At 42.3% G+C, this 20,120-nt stretch overlaps 1 protein-coding gene across 44 annotated transcripts in view; it reads right to left on the reverse strand.

Moving 5' to 3' along the window:
• Positions 1-20,120, reverse strand: part of ANK3 (ankyrin 3) — a 218,221-nt gene that overhangs the window by 80,277 nt on the left and 117,824 nt on the right. For 29 of the 44 annotated variants that reach the window (XM_033148853.1, XM_033148859.1, XM_033148863.1 and 26 more), the window contains 6 exons: positions 17,202-17,300; positions 6,242-6,340; positions 6,021-6,119; positions 4,184-4,279; positions 2,372-2,444; positions 2,116-2,178 (listed from right to left, as the gene is read on the reverse strand). In XM_033148853.1, the coding sequence (XP_033004744.1) occupies positions 2,116-2,178; positions 2,372-2,444; positions 4,184-4,279; positions 6,021-6,119; positions 6,242-6,340; positions 17,202-17,300 (529 nt within the window). The remainder of the gene's footprint in view (positions 1-2,115; positions 2,179-2,371; positions 2,445-4,183; positions 4,280-6,020; positions 6,120-6,241; positions 6,341-17,201; positions 17,301-20,120) is intronic. The other 15 variants (XM_033148874.1, XM_033148877.1, XM_033148870.1 and 12 more) reach the window with 1 other exon arrangement.

Below are 20,120 nucleotides of genomic sequence, written 5' to 3' on the forward strand. Positions count from 1 at the left end.
CCCCCCTTTAAAAGCAGCAATGAAAGCTCTTTTGTTTCAGGTCATATATCATAAGCCTTTTAAACCTGTATTTCCAGAACCTGCTGTATTGTTGACAGCAGGCACCAAATCTATATTCCCATATAGCCCCTGCTGACAGACATTTGTATTTTTCTTCTTCTGCAATACTTTCATATCTACCACACTCATCAGTTTGTTTCACATTATAATATGCAAACTTTTTAAATAAAAAATAAAAAGCAGCAGTAGCAAAAGAGAGTACCCCAAGAAGGTTATTAATGACAATTTGATTTAAAAAGTGAAGAAATAAATCTGGAAGAAAATCAGAGGGATATCCTCAGTAATTGCAGTAATCATGAAAAGTATAATGTGCATGAAGGAGCCAATTGTTGCTTACAGAATCAATAAGGAAAGTTAGTGAAAGCAAAGTCAGCTGCATATACATGACCATGTACAATCAGGGCTTTTGATTAAGGAAGCCTACAATCACAGTGCAGTTGTCCTTTCGGATCCACCCTCTGAAGCAAGTACAGTGTGATCTGTCTGGAGAAAATTGCCACAGCTTATTGGCACAGCATATGTTTGGAATGCAGGAGGCCCCAGGTTCAAATGCTGGCATTTCTAGGTAGAATCATGAGGAATTACAGATTTGGAAAGAACAGGGGCTTTGAGAGCCCCTGTTCAATACTGGATCTACATACAGAATCTGGCAGATGACTGCTCAAGTTCTCTAGTGAAGGAGAACCCACCACCTCCTGAGGCAGGAAAAATGTTCTTGAGAAAAGTATCGGGGGGGGGGGGGGACTTCTGCCTGACACCCCGTAAGGCTGTGGCAAAAGACAACCATCACAGATTAAGCGGACCAGTATTCTGACATGGTATTAGAAGGCAGCTCCTTGTATCTTTGAAGGCAGTTCCTTTCATCCTTCCAGTCAATATGTTCCCAACCATTGTTATACCAGAAAAGGGATTCTTCCCTCTCCAGGGACTGGCCCCACCCACACCTAGCATGTGACAAAAGTGTTAAATTCAAGCTTAAAATATAATCCCCATACACTCAGAAGTGGTTGCATTTGTACACACCTCTAAACCATGGTTTAGTGTGACATACATAAGCTGCAGTGAGCCTTGGGTTCGGGTACTCCTAACTCCTCCTATGCAGTTGAGAGGAGAATAGAAGCTTTTACTTTTCTCCAGGTTTCCATATCATCTAAACGAAGCACTTTAATTAAAAGCACTAACTATGGTTCATTTCAACAAGCCAGCTTCAAAAAGAAAGAAAGAAAAGATCTGAAAACAGCTTGTTTGAAATTACCCAAAGGTAATGTGAACCTAACACTGAACTTAACAGTTTATTTTATGGTTTAAGATAAGTTTATGGTTTAAGTTTATCTTATGGCTGCTACTTTAAGGTTGTTAATATTGTTTTATAGGGTATAAATGCTGTATTGATACACAACCATTCTTTTATATGATTTATGCTGTATTTGTGATGTTCTATTCAGTGCTATTTTTCTAGAAAAAGAGGTACCGGAACTCACCATGAACGCCTCCCTTGTTCTCTCATAATGGCAATGGCTCCCACCTGAGAGGTGCTGGAACTGGCGAATTCCAGCTGAAAAAGGGCCCTGGTTCTATTATGTTCTGTCATGTTATTGTTATTTATTGTTTGTAAGCCACTTTGGGATTCATTTGAATGAAAAGTGGCATAGAAATGTAATACGCTGAATCGATCAATCAAACCAAACCACAGTTTGTTGCACCAGATGACACAACAAACCGTAAACTAAAAGTGGGGGCAAAAGCTTTCGACTCCTCCTTCTGCCTGTGTGGGAGAAGAGCGGAGGTTGAAGGCCGACTGTTAAATGCTCCTGTTGATCCATGTTGTGCTAAAATGTAGCTTAGCCTGCTGTGCAAACACAGACAGTAAACACAACACAAAGAGAAACAGACTACTGACAGGAAGAGGTCAGTCTATGTTGTTGGGTTTTCACCAGTTACGCAAAAGCTCTGCAAAATGGTAGTGTATACGCAGCTTTGATTTGTCAAGTTAGAATAGAAAATGGAAATGCTGAAGAGCAGAGCCCACTGCAGTACAAAAAAAGTAAGAAATACCTTCTTCAACATCTGAAATATATTCACCATCACTGAGAATTTCAGGGGCATTCGCTTTACGAACTGCACAATTTAAGCGAACAAAACGTTAGGTCAATTATAAACGACTGGGGTGGGAAACATACCCAATTTCAACAAAACAATTGAGTGTTATCATTTTAAGTCCCCTGCTCCTCCCCGCAAAAATGATGGAAAAACAACAATGTTTTAACATACATTTGTGCTGAGAAATAAGAAGCACCTCCATTATACATACCCTCATCATCGGACATGTCCAAAACTTCATTCATTGTTTCCGGTACATTCATTTTATGCTTTTCTGTGACAGTCTGTTAAAGACAAAGAAACATCATTACAGACTAAAACTACCAGTAATCTTCACGAGAAATGACAATTTCAATAATATTTAATATTTTTTAAATGCTCACCCCCAAAAGCGCAGCACTTTACACATATATTGGATGCTTCCAGATGGGATGGGTGCTCATTTTTTGTTTGCAGTATCCATAGAACACCATTGACATCAAAATGACAACCTGTATTTCCCTCCCCCTTCAATCCTGATTTTCCCTTTCCAAAATAACTCTGATTTTTAACAACCCTTTTGCAATATTCAGCTTCCATCTAGAACTCGGTCCATCCAGCACTCATTGTGCTAGCAATTCTTGCAACAATGTTGTAAGGTAGACTAGTATCTTTATCCAAGATACTTCAGCTATGCACTGGGGGCAAGACATGCGGTTTGCATATCTGAGTTGAAGGATGAAGAGGCATTTTAAATGAGGCTTCGTTGTCTTAATTATTACACTAGTGCTTTGCCAGGGGTGGGACAAATAAAACCGCAGAAGCTGTAATAAGGCTTTCGTATTTGAATTATTGGCGTCACAGAGATGTGTAAACAAACTTTCAATATAAAAGAGAGAAATCATTCCCAATGGTTTGAAAATATTACTGTACTTTAGTTTTTTATTGTGTTTTGTGATTCACTTTCTGTGGTTTTAATCTTACTGTTAACCACACAGCTTAACCAATATCTGTTATTGGGTGGTATACGAAACATGTCAATAGAAGATAATAAAAACAGGGGAAATACTGTATTGCGGCCTGCAGTGTGAGTTTTGACTCAGATGTCTATATTGTAACACAGAACTTTTGCTTTTTGCATGATAAACTGTGGGGGTTAAAAAAGAAAAGCTCCAGGTTCTCCCAGCAACAGTTTTCCAGTTGCCAAATGCTTACTTTGAACTGGTTAAAAATACTCAGCAGCAAACATCAATTTATCTTTCCCTGGTTGGTCTGTGTGATTTTTCACTCCCACAGCTGTTCCCACACTAATTATTACTCGGTTAAAAAAAATCCACAGGTGTGGCACATAGATACAGTAAATAAATACAAAAAAAACCTCCAGTGATAAATTTCAGCTTCCATTCATTTACACTACATGTTATCTACCAATCTGAAGTGAGTTTTAACTACAGATTCCTTAACATTTATGGGCAGGTTAGACCACATCGGCTATTTATTAAGCACTCATCCTGATTTGGCTGAGGTTTGTAGCACAACGTTGCATCAAGCAATTTTTACCCCACATGTTCCAATACATTTCCCCCATCACTTTTCATATGGCAAAACAATAACAACAACAACAACAATAATAATAATAAAATCCTGATTTAGGGGCTTCTTGCACAAGAACACCCATCAGCTTTAATTGTGCAACCTGAATTTGCCAGTATGTGATAGAATCCCATCCCAAAATAGTGATACCCAAATCAGGGATGGGCAACGTGCTCAACAATGGAGAAACCCCATTGGAAAGTTTTGCTGTTCCTATTTCGAACACAGTTCAATAAAAGTAAGTCCTTGAAACTTTATCTTCTTAGGGAGATGGCTGGAGGGAGTTTCAGGGCTATGACAGCCACTGCATCAAATAACTCTGGATACAAGTTGCCCAGCCCTGTTCTAAGTTGAGCAGCTGTATACTCTCTGACTGCACTAAGTCAAATGTATCTCTGTAAAATAAAAAATCTGACATTACATTCAGTGCTGAAAATATAGCCATACTCACAATTGTTGTCATGGTCTCTTCTGTTACCACCTTTAGTGTGTCAACGACTGAAATGTAGCCAAGTCGTTTGGCAATGGCAAGGGCAGTGTTCCCATTCTAAACAAAATGAAATGTTCATCAAAAAGATTCACGTTAACAGGATCTGCACCTTAAAAAGGATAACCAGAAGTGCCGTTTGCTTATGCTCAGCAAACTGTCTAAAACCAGTTGTGAAATCCACTGGAAGAAGAGGCAAACGGAAAAACGTGCGCTTCCCACAAAGCAAATGGTCCACTGCTCAGATTTAGCTGGAACTGCAGACAGTTTGGTTCTCAAAGTAATAATCTCAATGCTTAATTTGCAACTGTTACGTACAAGTAACTCAGTAAGTAGGTGGCAAATTCAAACTGCAGAGCCAAGGGACACTCTGGATGCAATTCTTAAGAGTACAGGGAAGTTGTTTCTCTCCCCAGCCATGCATTTCACAGCTCTTCCCCCTCCCCCTGCTGTTCACATCAGGATAGCTTTTAGTTTCCGATTTGTTACTGTCTGTGTACCCACCAGGGGGCGTTGACAGGGGCAGGGATGTATTTACCCTACGCAAAGGTGTTTGGGGGAAAAAATGCATGAAACGGTAATATTTAATAACAAAGTACAGGATACATATACATTTTGGATATCGTTGTGTGAACACCGATTAAAAACCCAGCAGTAGAAATGCTGCGAGTGCACAGTAAACAGGAGTGCAAACACAGCCTTAATGTGACGCAGAAGGCAGTTATGAGCAGAACATTCTTTTTCAGGAGCCTTCTGAAGCTTTATCCACACTACAATGTCAAAGCTTCCTACCAAAGAATCCTGGCTGCTTGGTGAGAGGACTGAAAACTCCCAGGCCTCTACACAAAACTACAATGTCCAGAGTTCCCTGGGAAGAATGAATTATTGCTGAATGAGTTTCTGCTTGTAGCATACATATGCCCCAGGTTTCACCAGACACCACACTTTCATCACGGAGATTAGGCAAGGAGCATAATGACTGAGGGCCACTTCATGTAGTGACTGTGTTTGCCTTGGCTACCCCAGTAGCTCACTCCTGGGTCCCTGCAGAAAACGCAGAGTGCAAAGAACCAATGCATGCTTGTAATCGTGCAATGTGCATCAGGATTCCCTGGTGAATACCTTTATTTTATAAAGGCCAGAAACTTCATGGGCGTGAAGTTGCAGAGAAAACATATTGGTGCTTATGAGCATTATATATGAATTTGTGTGGGGTTGCACAGCTAAGAAGAAGAAGAGTTTGGATTTGATATCCCACTTTACCTTTACCTTAAGGAGTCTCAAAGCAGCTAACAATCTCCTTTCCTTTCCCTCCCCCACAACAACCACTCTGTGAGGTGAGTGGGGCTAAGAGACTTCAGGGAAGTGTGACTAGCCCAAGGGCACCCAGCAGCTGCATGTGGAGGAGCAGGGACACAAACCCGGTTCACCAGATTATGAGTCTACCGCTCTTAACCACTATACCACACTGGCTCTCAAAAGCTAAAGGTTGCTTTCTCTGAATACAAGGGTGGATCAGGGTCTACCATGGATCTAATGGCCCCAAGATCCTCTCAGCTAGGCTGGTGTAGAGCTGGTGGAGCAAAAACGAAGGAAGATAGGGCTTTATCTGTTATTCCACTGCCCCTAGCTGAGATATAAAATTACTGTGCCCCGTACCATTCTATTCCCATTTCCCCCCTCACTGCGCTTCTATAAAACCAATATAATTCCTCAAAAAGCAGAGGAGCAGCAGCTGCCAAAGGGAAACGATTGAATAGACAAGAAAAGCCGAGTGTGATCTCTTTTACATCTCTCTTACCACAGTGAGTTCATTGGGTGATGCGCCATTCTGGAGCAGGACGTTGATTATATGGGTGTGTCCCTGTTGAGCTGCTTGGTGCAGAGGGGTGTAGCCATTCTAAATAGGAGACAAAGCAGAAAAAAGCCCACAAAGAATGGAGCTGGAGGCTCCATACACACAACCAAGGAAGGAAACAAAGGGGTGGGAGGGCAGGGGATGAGAGAAGAGTAGAATCTCACCTTCGTTTTGGCATTAACTTTCGCAAACTGCTGCAGGAGAAAATTAACTATCTTTATGTTTCCATAATGGCAGCCAACATGTAACGGGGTATACCCCATCTAGAAGTAAAAAAACACACAAAAGAAACAGAGAGGCAGAAAGAGGAATTAATAGGTGTTTTGAAAATGTAACATGATGCATTTGTTTCTAATAGACTCCCATCCCCAATCCAGCTCTAGTGGCAAGGTGAGAAAGACTACGGAACACAGCTCTTGTGGAGAAACTAACACAGAGCACTAAGGAACACAAAGACCGAAGAAAATTTTGAAACTATGGTTCACGCTTATTCAAGACACGGGAAAGAACAATGATCTCCCCTCGCCACCAGCTACCCACAGCTCACTCTGGGACAAGACTGAGAATAGAACTGCTATAATCAACACTAAACTGTTGTAAAAACATGCTTAATGTTTGATTGGATCATTTAAATCATATATGCATGGAATGCTTATTGGGGTGGTATATCGGGATTATTTGCTATAAGTATTTTTCAGAAACTGGAAAATACACTTAAAATAGTTCTTTTTGTTAAAAAGCAAAACAAAATGTATTTTAAAACATTTTTTGGTCCTTTAAAAAGGTATTTTCCCACAAATTGCACCAGAATATAGATGGGCATTTGAATGCAAATACCACTGAAAGCAATGAGATGAGGAAAGACTGATTCCCGCGTGTATTCGCTTGATGCCCACAATTCCTGATCCAAGTAATGCACTTATGGAAGCCTCCTTAACTGGACAGAGAAAATATGAACATCACAGGGTCCTTGATGGCATGGACAAAGCCAAGTTGGGGGGGGGAGCCAAATCAATAAAAATACTTAACTGATGTTCTGCCCCCCCCCAACATGAAGCCTCCCCCCCAACATAAATCCTGGCTACACCCATGCTTGATGGGGTTATGCCTTTAATTTGTTTTCATTTCTTCCTACACAGCTAGACATTTGCCTTTCATAATGAAAACGAGTGGCACATGAAGAAAAGCCAGAGTCTGCCTTGTTTTGTTTTTTTAATTTTCATTTTGAAGTTCATTGTTTTTTTTAAAGCATTTTGCTTTTGCTTTGACCTTCATACATTGCCAACTGTCCAGCAAGACATGTACACATAATCGCTTTTGAGATGCCTGCCAATTTAAAAACCGAAACCAAAATTCAATGCAACATACAAATCAATAAAGCACGGAGGGTAAAATAACATTTGGTGAAGACAAGGAAAAAAACAAACCAGCAGGAGTCATAAGAACTCATTAAGACCAATTAATATATCAATTATAATAATCAAGATCTGAAACTGTCAGAACAAATGTTTCCTGAAAGCTAACCATTTTAATGGGACATAGGAATGAGTAGAGGCATGACATTTGGCACATCTCCCAGAGCTGTGCCTTCAACAGGTGAGGAGCCACAACAAAGAAAGGCCTGCTGCGCACTCTCACAGATCCCACCTCGCTCACTCACAGTGTTGTGTATCAGGTAGACTTCAGGACTTCATACACGGAGGCCCATGTTCAAAACCCTGAGGTCTTTGGAGGAAGGATGGAACAAACGTGAGAAACAAAGCCAGGGCTTTCATATAATAATGGGGAAGTTTGATGTCAACCACCAAAATGGGACACTGAATTTTTAGTGTGGGTCTTCTGAACACTATAAAACAGTAGTATCACGCTAATTGACTGTAAAAAGCAGACTACTCCTTTTCTGAACAGTCAATACTACCATTACTGCACATCACAAGGATCTGAATGATCTACTCTGTGATATGGCTGGGTACAAGGTTAGAGTCTTCTGTCCAGGTATTCATCCCATCAATATTTTGCACACAAGTATGTGTAACGAAACCCCAGCTGTTTATGTATTTTTTTTTTTTTGAATGAAAAGCAGTCAGGGAAGGAACAGCAGCAGGGTGTGTCTGTGTTGTAATTAAACCTTTCCCTGCCAGCCATTTTACTACTCAAAAAATTACTACTTGAAACTGCCTTCCTTCCACCATGCCCCGCCGAAACAAGACACCAGATGCACTTGTAGAATCAGAAATAGGGTTCCCTTTGGAGGAAAAGTAGAGGGGAGCAGGGAGAAAATTGTCTTCTTTGATTGCTGAAAACTGTAGCCTCCCAAGGTTGTTTCTCATTTAGAAGAAGGTTCTTGCATGTAGCAGGTAGCCTGACCCTTACAGCTGTGAAAATGGGTGCTCTGGAGTAGAAATGGTAGACGGTAGCTCTAGGATGTGGCATGAGAACAAGCTTAAAAGTGATTACTGATCACCTTTAATCAGCAACAGGAGTGGGTGGGGGCTGCACTAACAAGGGGTACTGCAGAATCAGTGTACTCATGTCGCATGGGGCCCAGCCCCTCTGCCCTTGTTCTCCTCCACCCCCTGGATTTTTCTGGTCAGTGTATTTGAGGCATGTGAACTCCCATTTTGTGCTGAGCACCCAAGAAGGATGGACAGACTTTATGAGAGATTCATGTTGCTTTTTCTGCTTTTCCAGACACACCACAGAAAGTTCCTACACACTCTCTGAAAGATCCATGCGGCGGCCGCCGGTCTGTCATTGCTCCTATACATACCCAGGACACTGCGTCATGATGCAGTCATTAAGTGATTCATGTGTGAACCAGTCCTCGGACTGTTGCTGTCGTGTGCAAAGCTCAACTCTCTCTTTCTTCCCGACAGTAAGCAGATTCCTGCTTTCCTAGCAACAGCAGCAGCCAGGGACTGTCAGTCATGGCTGTGTGGGAAGGACTTTGCACAGAACAAAACTGTTGCCAGACGGCAGGGACAGTGTAGTTTGAATGCTGATCTCACTGTAGTGTGGGTGGGTCTATTAAAAGCAACAAACCAGCACAAGGTTGTTGGACATGCAGAGGCCTAGAAAGAGGGCTGAACTATGTCTGATTAGGCAGTGTGCACATACGAGTTGAAGGCAGAGGAGGAAGAGGCACTGGGGAGTCAGACCAACCTGGCACTGAACCCAGCTAGGACTACAGTACATGAGCCTTTGCTTCCCCTTTGTGGTACTCCAGCTATTACGCAATTAGTTATGCATTGGAAACCAGGGGCAGGAGGGGGGTGTTTATGATTGGAGTTTAAGCATCTCTTCCCCACAAACAAAACAGGGGGGGGGAATTGCAATAAAAGATAAGGAGTTCACACTGTTATTCACCAACACTATAGTTTCCACCTCTCTGTTCTCTGCTTAAGTTTATCTTGATATAATCAAGATTGTTAACTGTTTTGGCAAGGAGTCTGTTTGGATATCCCCAGGAGCTTTAGTGGTGACAGGCACCAGCAGATTATCCTTAAAAGCCATTATCTCTTCCTGCCTCATCAGCCTGCATCAAGATAACATTAATCTTTCCTTTCTTAAGAAACTTGCTTACTTAGTGGAGTTCAACTCAGAATGCATGTCTGGGACAGTTCACGAGAAGGTCAGTGTAACTGGTTATTTTCCGAAGCAGAGAGGTGCATCAAATATAAAAAAGGTAAAGGGACCCCTGCCCCTTCATGGATCACTGCCTTGTCGTGGCGAAGGGGCTTGAATTACTCAGGAAGCTATGGACAGGTCAAGATGGACAGGTCATAGTGGAGAGTTTGGACCAAACGTGATCCACCTGGAGTAGGAACTGGCAAGCCACTCCAGTATCCCTGCCAAGAAAACTCCATGGACAAAGACAACAGGCATATAAAAGATATGACGCTGGAAGATGAGCCCCTCAGGTCGGAAGGCGTCCAATATGCTACTGGGGAAGAGCGGAGGACAAGTACAAGTAGATCCAGAGCTGATGAAGCGGCTGGGCCAAAGCCGAAAGGACGCACAGTTGCTGATATGCCTGGAAGCGAAAGGAAAGTCCAATGCTGTAAAGAAAAGTATTGCATAGGAACCTGGAATGTAAGAACCATGAACCTTGGAAAGCTGGATGTGGTAAAAAATGAGATGGCAAGAATAAACATTGACATCCTAGGCATCAGTGAACTAAAATGGACAGGAATGGGCGAATTCAGTTCGGATGACTATCATATCTACTACTGTGGGCAGGAATCCCGTAAAAGAAATGGAGTGGCCCTCATAGTCAACAAAAGAGTGGCGAAAGCTGTACTGGGATGCAATTTCAAAAATGATAGAATGATCTCGATACGAATCCAAGGCAGACCTTTTAACATCACAGTAATCCAAGTTTATGCACCAACTACCAGTGCTGAAGAAACTGAAATTGATCAATTCTATGAAGACTTACAACACCTTATAGAAATGACACCAAAGAAGGATGTTCTTCTCATTATAGGGGATTGGAATGCTAAAGTAGGGAGTCAAGAGATAAAAGGAACAACTGGCAAGTTTGGCCTTGGAGTTCAAAATGAAGCAGGGCAAAGGCTAATAGAGTTCTGTCAAGAGAACAAGCTGGTCATCACAAACACTCTTTTCCAACAACACAAAAGACGACTCTACACATGGACATCACCAGATGGGCAACATCGAAATCAGATTGATTATATTCTCTGCAGCCAAAGATGGAGAAGCTCTATACACTCAGCAAAAACAAGACCTGGAGCTGACTGTGGCTCAGATCATCAGCTTCTTATAGCAAAATTCCAGCTTAAACTGAAGAAAGTAGGAAAAATCACTGGGCCAGTAAGATACAATCTAAATCAAATTCCTTATGAATACACAGTTGAAGTGAAGAACAGGTTTAAGGATTTAGATTTGGTGGATAGAGTGCCTGAAGAACTGTGGATGGAGGCTCGTAACATTATACAGGAGACAGCAACGAAAACCATCCCAATGAAAAAGAAATGCAAGAAAGCAAAGTGGCTGTCCAATGAGGCCTTACAAATAGCGGGGGAGAGAAGGCAAGCAAAATGCGAGGGAGATCGTGAAAGATACAGGAAATTGAATGCAGATTTCCAAAGAATAGCAAGAAGAGACAAGAGGGCCTTTCTAAACGAGCAATGCAAAGAAATAGAGGAAAATAACAGAATGGGAAAAACCAGAGATTTGTTCAAGAAAATTGGAGATATGAAAGGAACATTTCGTACAAAGATTACCACAATTAAGGACAAAAGTGGAAAGGACCTAACAGAAGCAGAAGACATCAAGAAGAGGTGGCAAGAATACACAGAGGAATTATACCAGAAAGATATGGAGGTCTCATACACCCCAGGTAATGTGGTTGCTGACCTTGAGCCAGACATCCTGGAGAGTGAAGTCAAATGGGCCTTAGAAAGCCTCGCTAACAACAAGGCCAGTGGAAGTGATGATATTCCAGCGGAACTATTTAAAATTTTAAAAGATGATGCTGTTAAGGTGCTACACTCAATATGCCAGCAAATTTGGAAAACTCAGCAGTGGCCAGAGGATTGGAGAAGATCAGTCTACATCCCAATCCCAAAGAAGGGCAGTGCCAAAGAATGCTCCAACTACCGCACAATTGCACTCATTTCACACGCTAGCAAGGTTATGCTTAAAATTCTACAAGGCAGGCTTAAGCAGTATGTGGACCGAGAACTCCCAGAAGTGCAAGCTGGATTTCGAAGGGGCAGAGGAACCAGAGACCAAATTGCAAACATGCGCTGGATTATGGAGAAAGCTAGAGAGTTCCAGAAAAACATCTACTTCTGCTTCATTGACTACGCAAAAGCATTTGACTGTGTCGACCACAGCAAACTATGGCAAGTTCTTAAAGAAATGGGAGTGCCGGATCACCTCATTTGTCTCCTGAGAAATCTCTATGTGGGACAAGAAGCTACAGTTAGAACTGGATATGGAACAACTGATTGGTTCAAAATTGGGAAAGGAGTACGACAAGGCTGTATATTGTCTCCCTGCTTATTTAACTTATATGCAGAATTCATCATGCGAAAGGCTGGACTGGATGAATCCCAAACCGGAATTAAGATTGCCGGAAAAAATATCAACAACCTCAGATATGCTGATGATACTACCCTGATGGCAGAAAGTGAGGAGGAATTAAAGAACCTTTTAATGAGGGTGAAAGAGGAGAGCGCTAAATATGGTCTGAAGCTCAACATCAAAAAAACTAAGATCATGGCCACTGGTCCCATCACCTCCTGGCAAATAGAAGGGGAAGAAATGGAGGCAGTGAGAGATTTCACTTTCTTGGGTTCCATGATCACTGCAGATGGTGACAGCAGTCACGAAATTAGAAGACGCCTGCTTCTTGGGAGAAAAGCAATGACAAACCTAGACAACATCTTAAAAAGCAAAGACATCACCTTGCCGACAAAGGTCCGTATAGTTAAAGCTATGGTTTTCCCAGTAGTAATGTACGGAAGTGAGAGCTGGACCATAAAGAAGGCTGATCGCCGAAGAATTGATGCTTTTGAATTATGGTGCTGGAGGAGACTCTTGAGAGTCCCATGGACTGCAAGAAGATCAAACCTATCCATTCTCAAAGAAATCAGCCCTGAGTGCTCACTAGAAGGACAGATCCTGAAGTTGAGGCTCCAGTACTTTGGCCACCTCATGAGAAGAGAAGACTCCCTAGAAAAGACCCTGATGTTGGGAAAGATGGAGGGCACAAGGAGAAGGGGACGACAGAGGATGAGATGGTTGGACAGTGTTCTCGAAGCTACTAACATGAGTTTGGCCAAACTGCGGGAGGCAGTGAAGGATAGGCGTGCCTGGCGTGCTCTGGTCCATGGGGTCACGAAGAGTCGGACACGACTGAACGACTGAACAACAACAACAACAACAAAGGGACCCCTGACCATTAGGTCCAGTCATGTCACACCTAAATCCTGGATCACCAAATGCTATTTATCAAAAATAAATATCAGCGTAATGCTGTAGTTTTAGTCTGTTTCGCTAAAGCTCTTGGTTTTCTGCATTGTGCCTGTGGCTCTCTAGATCTCTGCTTTGAAATGGATATTTCAGCGTGCATGTGTGTGTACTTTGGAAAAGGTGAGCAGTGCTTTTTCTTAGCACATTCTAAAAGTGAACGCTTTGGGGCGTAAGAGTGAAGCGCACCTCAATTTTAATTTGAATGTGCTTCAGCAAGCAGAAGTTTGGGAAACACTGGTCTAAAGACTGAAGTATGGTTATCATCATCATCATTTATTAAATCTGTATACAGCCCTTCATCTGTAGATCTCAGGGCAGTTCACAAAATAAAATTACAACATAAAAAACACTCTATTACTCATAATTAAAAGGCAAAGAGGAAGGCTCACTGAAGAGCAGAAGGATGGCAACACAACTTCATCTCTCTCCTTCAATGGTTCAGGTTGCCTCCCTGAGAGCGAAACTGGCACCTGCTAACCAAAGAGCAAAGCTATGCAGTCCTATTCTGAACTCTGACCCTTCTACTAAAGGCTGAAGCAGCAGAGGGCTACCTTAGAAGATATATTCCAAAGCTTCCTCATGGCCACAACCATGTCGTCCTGCATCAGAAGCCTTCTGATGTAGAATGGCCATCAGGAAAACATAAGCTAACGAGTGCTGACAATATAGTCTATACTCCATGGATGAAGTTAATGCAGAGTAATCAAAAGTCTACCAAACAGACCGGCATCCGCAATTGTTATACTGTGTCAAAACAGTAAGATAAAAAGTCAATTCCCAGGCTTCCTGCTCGGTCGGTAGAGAAGTAAAGAAAATAGCCTTTGACTACATGTACTTTGTTGCCAAATTGCTTTACGTTCAAGAGGCACTTCTGTTTAAACTAATTTCTTGATTTCCTTAAAGCAGATGTGCACCCTGTGAAGTTCTTGAGGAAGATGCCAGCTGGCAGATTTCCCCCCTTACACAGCCAAAGAAGAATATGTAGTAGCTTGGGCAATTCTCTCCCCGCACCCCACCCATTATGTTTTGAGTATGCTTCGTCAGTATTCTTTAAAGCAGGGAGAAACAACATGGTGCCCTACAGATGTTGTTGCACTCCAACTCCCATTAGCCCCAGACAGCATGGGCAATGGGCCGAGATGAGGGGATCTGTAGTCCTGCAACATCTGGAGGACAATAGGTCTTTTATTCCAATGCAAATAGCAGCTACCAGACCCCCAGTCTGAATTTGGGCCACCAATGGGTGCAAACCATTAAAGACACTTCAGTCAGGATCTTGATATGGGCCCAATACCTGCTATTCGCTTTTTAAAAGTTATTCAAACCATTTCTACTTTCATGGTCCCAAGATCTACCTGCAGCTAAGTTCAAGAGCCATAAATAATATTGGCCTAGACAACAGAACATTGTATGTGCCTATCAACACGTCTAGGCTGCAAACACAGGATAGATTTAATTATCACTTGTCCCCAAGCAACTCTGACTATTCTAATTCTCTGGCAGACACTCGTCAGCATTTCCAGTTTGTTAAACTGACTGCACAGAGGCTGTACCAGTAAAAGATTCAAGTCTTCATTGCTTCATTCCACCCCAAGCAAACAGTTCCAAAATTCTATGGAAAAATAAACACCAGTGTTGCACAAAAGCATGCAATAAAAATAGCACAAGGTATCTCAGCAGTGTTCTATACTTCGAGAAGGTATTAAAAATCCAAACAACTTGAGATATGATGTTGCTTGCTCTGTAGGTTGATCCTCAAGCTGTTTTTGCTGCTGCAGTCAGATACTAAGGCCCAAATATGAGCACTAAACAAGCAAACAGTGTCATCCAAGCCTCTAATTAAGCTACAGACTCTTCTGGTTTCAGAGACCATAAACCTGAAATAGCTGCCCTTCCTTTATGTGTTTTACTGAACACATATAGTGCAGAAAAGGAGGGAGGGAGGAGAGGGGAGCTTTGACAAGTTCCTGTTTCAGGAAGTCTGATCAGACAAATTCCTTTGCCATCAAGGTTCTGCACAAAACCTACCAGAAAACAGAAATGCCATTATGGGGCTTCGTTTATTTATTCATGTGGTTCTTGCAAAAACGACACCCAAAGTGGTGTAAAACGACAGAAATCAAACAATAACACAATCACTAAATTCTAAAAATAATAATAATGCAACAATATAAAAAGAATCTACAAACCCGGCTAAAACATTTAATCCACCTTCAGGGGATTTTAAAATGAAGCACGTTCAATTAATCTATAAATTTAAAATATTATTTTCATATCACCAATGCCTCAATATAGGCACCTTTTTGAAATATTGAAGGAAATGCGGGTTAAATGACCATTACAATGAAAATTGCTGGTGATTCCTAGAAGGAAAGGTGGCCTTTAATATTTTATATTCCTCTCCAAATGCCACTCCAGAATGAAAATAACCTTTACAAACCCACAACTGTGACCTTAGTTTGCTGCCTCAAAGCTCGAAATGTATCCCCACCAAATATGGCCTTATGGCTCTATCCTATCCCCTACTTATTCACAAGGCAGGCTTGCTGTTATTAAAGTGAATGTATGATTTCTACCTTAGCCAATTCCCCCACCTATTAAACCAATTACAGGCTTCATCCTACATACATCACAAAAGAGGGGGAGGGTTGACCCAAGAATAGTTCTCATCCCAAAATGGACCATGACAACTTACTTGTGGCTAAACATGAAGTTAACTGGCATAGCTAAGTTATTTTTGTTCTCTCTCTCTCTCTCTCTTCCCGCATCCATGAATTTTGCTACTGCAGGCTAATAGCAATGTCATTGAGTTTTATGAGTCAATAATTGGCTTCCTAACCTTTGATAAGAGTACAAGGGCAGGTAATTATTACTGTAGCGTGCACTCCCCCCCCCTCCCCGTAGTCAAGAGTCTGACAACTCTTTCATTAGAATGTCAGCCTAGCCAGGTCTGGCGCTGCTGTCTGCTAAAATGTCAGGAGACGGGTCCCTGGTCCCTCTCTAAACAGCAGGGCTGTGAGACCACACATGCTGCTCCCCGCAGATGGCCAGTCTGTCTAGCCAGCTACCCAGCATCCGGCAAGACACATTTTTTTTTGCTTCTTCAACAGAAAAAGGAAGAGAAAAACCCTTGCAGGATGGCGTGAGAATTAACAAAAGGGAGACACAAGGTTTATTCCTGGGATGTGTCGTGAGAACTGATCATGATGCTTGTAGCACATCCGAGCTTTATCTCCCCGTTTCCTTCTCCTCTTTCCCCCCACTTGCTTCATTTCTGCTTCTGTTTATTTTGTTATTATTTCATTCGGTGTCCTCTACTCTGGGTCACTGAAGGGATTGTACGCACATGAAGGTGACAGATGGTTAATGAAGGGCCCTGTGTGAGAGTCGGGGAAGGGAAGATCTCTCAGGGTGAGTGGGTGGCAGAAGAAAGGGAAGCTCCCAGGTGAGAGCTGGGAGGGTCCACCCAGGGGTGTTGCATCCTTTGCTGGCACCTGGGGTACACGAGTACACTCACAGTTACGGTGGGGGGAGGGCGGACGAAATTTGCAGCACCATCCCAGCCCTTGCTGATGCTCCAGGATGGGCGTGGGGCATGGAGGGCTCACAGGGCCACACTGTGGTGCCTGCCCACCTGTGCAGGGGGAAAGCCCAGCCGACCAAAGAGGTCCTTGGTGGGTGCATCCTCCCAACACTCGCCTGGTGGCTATTCAGTGAGGGGGCTATGAGTGCAGTGGCAAGGCAAGACTGGGCCCCAGGGCCCAGAGACCCCTGGCAGCATGCAGGGCAGGATGGAGATCCCTCTATGGGGGTGCCCTCAAAATCATGTGCCTGGGGTTATGGTCCCCACACTATGCTCCTGTTTCCACCCCTTTCGTGTGAGACAAGGGTAAAGATCTAACTCTGAGAGGGGTTTTTTTTCTTTCTTTCTCAGTTTTCTTTCTATTAGCTTTAATAAAAAGCTTCAATAAAAATTTATTGGGGGGGGACCTCAAAAATTGTTTTTTTTGGGGGGGAGGTGAGGAGATGAGAGGTATTTGTTGCAGGCCAATCACTTTGTTTTCCTTCACTTTCTTCTCCTATAGGAGTATTTAAAGACCTGACATCTCAAAGAAAGCATACCTTGGTGGGTGCATCCACGACAGCACCTTGGTTAACGAGGACCTCAGCCACGTTGACTCGGTCTTCTTGTGCAGCCAGGTGGAGTGGAGTCAAGCCACTCTGTAAATCAGACACAGCAAATTAGCTTCTTACAGAAGGGACTCTTGGCATCACAGAATCATAGGACTGCAGAGTTGGAAGGGACCATGAGGATCATCTAGTCCAACCACCTGGAATCAAATTCTGATGTGCAACAAGACTTTTGGTCTCTCCCTGCGCTTAGCACAGGCACCCCCAAACTTGGCCCTCCAGATGTTTTGGGACCACAATTCCCACCATCCCTAGCTAACAGGACCAGATGTCAGGGATGATGGGAACTGTAGTCCCAAAACATCTGGAGGGCCGAGTTTGGGGGTGCCTGGCTTAGCAGAAAATGTCCCTGTGATATGCCAACAATTTACAATATATGGAACCTTGGTTTTCGAACGTCTCCGTCGACGAACGTTTCGGAACTCAAACACCAAAAACCTGGAAGTAACTGCTTCAGTTTTCGAACACTTTTCGGAAGTCGAACATGCCGTGCGGCTTCCGTTTTGAGTTTCCCTATTGTACTGAGTACTGAGTTTTCGGTTTTGAACGTTTCGAACTCAAACGGTCTTCCGGAATGGGCTACATTCAAAAATTGATGTTCCACTGTATTAAACACGCCCCATTACAGGTTACAAATGAGTAACAAATGAGCAGACTCACATCAGTGTACCAGTCACTGTTACTTCATAAAAGGGATGTTATTTTTGTGTACCGTTGGAATAAAATGCACTACGACACCCTGCTAGTCCATCATTAAAAACCTCAAAGTTTATTTCTTCTCACTATTTAACCTGTTCTGTAGGAGGCTAGTCAAGAGCATTGCAATTCATGTCCAGAGTCTTGCAGCTAGCCACAACCTAGCATATAGAAAAGTGTTTTTTGAATGTTCAAAGATTAGATTCGTTCCCTCGTCAACTCAGCAGTGCTGGTCATTTTTAAGATCTGGTACTTTGTGTCTCTCTGCTACCCCACTGTGGACTTGCTGAGCTTTGCTGACAATGTATGTGACAGAGCAGAAAGTGACAGATGATTTAAGATGTGGACTTAAGCAGTAAATTTGTTGACAAAGCTCTTTTCTCACAGACCCAAGTCCCTCCTGTTAAACTGAACATCGTCCAGGCGGCTCACACCTTAACACGGTTTTCTGAATTAGACTTGCTGCCAATTCAAGCTGGTTAGAAATAAAAACATCCCAATTTTGTTCAGGCAAAAGCAAGGTCTCCCCTTCCCTGAGTTTTGACATGTTGATTTGAAATGTGCTTAACCTAAGCTTTTTAGGCAAACACAAACATATACAAACGTCTATAGAAACATAATACAAGCACACAGCCTGATATTTCAAAAGTTGTGTCACAACACCCACCCTTTCCTCTTTGCTTTAATTAAGTCAGGGCAAACTTTCCAACAAATGTGAAATAAACACACAGGCCACCAAACCTTGATGAATATTCATGGCAACGTAATACTCAGTAGCTTTATCAAAGAGCAGGTAATCTCCACAAGGCAGTTTCATTGTGAACTTGCTGCTGCTTGTTTTGCACAGCATCCACACGTCACTGTTGAAATTGCACAATTCCCCCCAAATTTAATTTGGATTTGCACACTTTTTTAAACTCACTGGATTTTTTGTGGAAACCATAAATCCAGATTAAATAGGAAAATAATATGGGAAAGGTGTTTGCATGAGGATGGATGCAGTGGAAAACTTCAATATGTAGTTAGCAATATATAAGCACATTGTAAACTTCTGTGTGGAAACGCTCCAAGAATCTAACCAAGAATGCTACCTAGTTGGAATAATAATGGAACAGGGAGCTCATTAAGATTGAAGCATTGCATGAATAGGCAGTGAAGAAAGACAATGCACGTCTAGTAAGCTCTGACGCTGTTCCTGTCCATACCTCCTCTCCAAGAAGTACTCCTATGGCCTTTTCGGTGCCCGGTGAATAAATTTTCACTTTCCCAGGCATTCTAAGATCATTTTAAGATCTCCAGTGTTTTTAGCTCTCCTGTGCTAATTTAAGTTTTGCTGTTGCTGGTTTTATTCATCCAGTTTTGTACTGTGATTGACCTTGCTCTGTTAAATTTTCAGAGCTCTTGTCGATTTTTTTTTAATGGTTTTCAGCTTTTATTGTTAACTATCCAGAGGGTATTGTCGACTGGGCAATATACATTTTGCTGGCTTTTGAAGTTGCACCTGTTTACACAGGCATTCCTTTGATCACTCAACCTGAGCTTCCTGTTCTAAACGCTGTGCTATTTTATTGCATAATTGAATCATGGATGGTTATTTTTTTAAAGTTTTAATTGGATTGTTTTATTGTGCATTTTAATTCTGGATGGTTATAGTTCAAAGTTTGTAAAAGTCTGTTTTTGCACTAAGTACTGTATAAATGAATACCTAAATATTGCCAATAAATAAATACTTGAGATAGTATCGATGCCAAACACAGTATTATACTTCTTTTTTGGGTGGTACCATACAACATCATCCCTCTCCAATAACAAACCCTAGCAAAAAGGGTTTCCCCTCTTCAAAAGTTGTCAGAACGTATACTGCCCAATAGACAATACCCTCTGGATAGACAACAGGAAAATTGAGGTTAGATTCACATCATGTATTTAAAACACCACTGGGAGGAGTGCAGAGAGAAGAAACACAAATAGATTTTCAAAGTCATTCAGGGTCTGGCTGAGCATTTTCAAAATGATTTCTCTATTCAGTGCGCTGCCTGGGTGGTTGAACTGAGCACTGTTCTGCAGGTGCACAAACAAAATGCTTTAAAACACACTGCAGCAGAGACAGCACTTGCACATACTGTTTACAAGCCACCAGGAAGTCAAAGCCAG

Source organism: Lacerta agilis, chromosome 5, assembly GCF_009819535.1.
Source record: "Lacerta agilis isolate rLacAgi1 chromosome 5, rLacAgi1.pri, whole genome shotgun sequence".
In the NCBI taxonomy this organism is placed as follows: Eukaryota; Metazoa; Chordata; class Lepidosauria; order Squamata; family Lacertidae; genus Lacerta; species Lacerta agilis.